At 49.7% G+C, this 2,324-nt stretch overlaps 1 protein-coding gene across 1 annotated transcript; it reads right to left on the bottom strand.

The window, feature by feature from the left end:
- Positions 1 to 914: 914 nt before the first annotated feature.
- On the bottom strand, positions 915 to 1,823 carry LOC103810961 (protein phosphatase 1 regulatory subunit 3D-like). The gene has a single exon (XM_009083894.1). It carries the CDS (start codon positions 1,821 to 1,823, stop codon positions 915 to 917), a length of 909 nt encoding a protein of 302 aa, XP_009082142.1.
- Positions 1,824 to 2,324: the final 501 nt, after the last annotated feature.

Below are 2,324 nucleotides of genomic sequence, written 5' to 3'. Positions count from 1 at the left end.
ACACTTACCAGTAACAGTGGTAAAATCATGAGAATTCATATAGTGCTTTGAGATCTTCAAAAGCAATTGCAACACAAAGCCAAAATTGCTCTAGTTTCCCTTAGTAAAAACAGGTGCACAATGAAAGGACAATTCCTCTTCCATTACCTAGAGAAAAACCTCCTTGGGCATCACCTGAGAGAGATGAGAACTCCCCCAGGCAGATCTGTCTTACACACACTTTGGTGACAAGCATGCGTGCTGCCTCCTGTTTTTTTTACTGGAGATAAGAAAAGGCACCATTTTTTTAAGGGAACCAGAGGGGCTGATGGCACATTTTCATGTATGTTCTGCTTGTAATAACATTTAATTTCCAACCCAAGTAATACTAGAAATATTGAATGTGGTTACAGCCTTAATAATATATATATAAATACAAGTACTCCCTACAGTGTCTGCCATCCAAATAATGCATAAATGGAATAGTGCCCAGACTTGGTGAGATAATATAAACAAAATTAGAAACAAAACCAGTAAAGCCACACTGTCCATTTAGAAAACAAACAGTACAAGATGATAGAAGAGATCGGTTAGAAATATTCTATGCAACTCAGAATATCCCTAGCAACAAGAAATGTGTTGGTTTACTCTCTGGTGATCTGAGAGCATTCCCTGGAACCATTCTGCAGAGACTCATACACTACAAGAAATCACATGGGCTTGTGACAAATGTAACTCAATACAGATTTTGTCCCTTTTAAATTTCTGAGAGGTTTAGAACAGTTCGTACAGGTCACTGGCTGCTTCCCAGCCCTGAACACTTCACCAGGTTTGGCAGGTTTCAAAAAGACTGTTGCCATAGGAGCAGAGAGCCATGCCAAGGAAGAGAGTGCCACCAAGACTACTGACTAGCTGCTCTGTGCCCACTTCTTTGTTCAGATGAAGTGGATCCAGCTCTCCTCACATTCTCTTGGCACCTTAAGGGGGTGAGTCCGGCAGGTGAGAGTGTAGTTCTTGCCTCTGTTGTTATCCCAGTACTCTTGGCCATTGACTTGGTACCTTGCTGCAAACTGGACAAGAGAGGACAGCTGAAGGAGGAAAGGAGGCACAGGAAGAAAGAAAGTGAAAACATCAACCTGCTCCTGCCCATTTTTCTCTGGGATACTCCTGTGCCAACGAGCACACACCTCATGGAGGCTCTCCCACTGGTTGAAGGTGTATCTCACAGACACTCTCTTCTCAAAGGCAACATTGCAAACGTGGATGGTGCCACTGAGCCCCAGATCTGAGCTGGTCACTCGTTCCAGACACACCAGCTGCTCCTGGAGTCGGGAAGAGAAATCCACACAGTCTGCAGGCTGCTGGAAGTCGGGGACCAAGCACTGCATAGTAAACTCCAAGTTCGAGTTGCTGTACCAGAGGTCTGAGTTAATGGAGAGCCTGGAAAGGACATGCAAGGGGATGGATGGATCCTCCCCAGACTGGAAGACTTTGACTTCAGTGAGCTCCAAACCCAAAGCATCAGCAAACCTCACCCTGTTCATACGGCTCTGGCACTGCAGTGCTGCTCTCTTCCTCCGCTCGGGAGACGTGGGCAAAGACCTCGCCCGGCGCCGTATGATGGGCCGCAGGGCTGGATCACAGCTGGAGAAACTGCTGCTCTGCAGCTTATCTGGCTGAGGGCTCTCTTTGGCTGAGGTAATGCTCCGAAAAGTCGTGCTGCTACTTGTCTGCAGTGCTGGGGGCTGCTGCTGCCCTCGTGCCACTGCTTCCTGAGCCCTCAACATGTTCTGATAGAGATCAGAGAGGTAGCTGGGATTTCTGCGAGGCCCACGCACTTCCATTCTGAACAGATGATAACAGAGTTAACACTGCAGGTAAATAATGAGCACTGCCCCTCTGAAGTACTTAGTGTGGGAATGGCAGCCACACAGGAAAGATTTGACGTTATTGCACTGGATACAGCAAGAACCAACAGGAACAGCGCTGCCTTCCGAAGGAAGAGCAGAAACCTGGAAGCTCTCACGGCAGCTGGAGGCAAACCAGCAATTCGGGCGCTGTGTGCGGGGATGAGGGCAAGTCTCCCTGGCCGATAAACTCCAGGTCGCTGTGCTGACTGGTAGCTCCAAGGCTCAGGCTGGAAAGGGATTCGAGGCTATCCCCGCTGATACTGGAGGAGCTCATGCAGAGGCTGGAGAGCGACTGGAGGCTGTCGTGCTGGATGCCGAAGGACTCCAGGCTGTCGGGGAGGTCGCTGGATGCCTGGCGCGCCCCGAAGCAGCGCGGGCCGGCACACAGGGCGAGAGGCGCCTGCAGGCTGTCCTCGCTCACTCCGAGCGAGCACA

Source organism: Acanthisitta chloris, unplaced genomic scaffold, assembly GCF_000695815.1.
Source record: "Acanthisitta chloris isolate BGI_N310 unplaced genomic scaffold, ASM69581v1 scaffold8851, whole genome shotgun sequence".
Taxonomy (NCBI): domain Eukaryota; kingdom Metazoa; phylum Chordata; class Aves; order Passeriformes; family Acanthisittidae; genus Acanthisitta; species Acanthisitta chloris.
The sequence above is the reverse complement of the archived record's forward strand: the minus strand, read 5'-3'. Positions and strand labels throughout refer to the sequence as shown.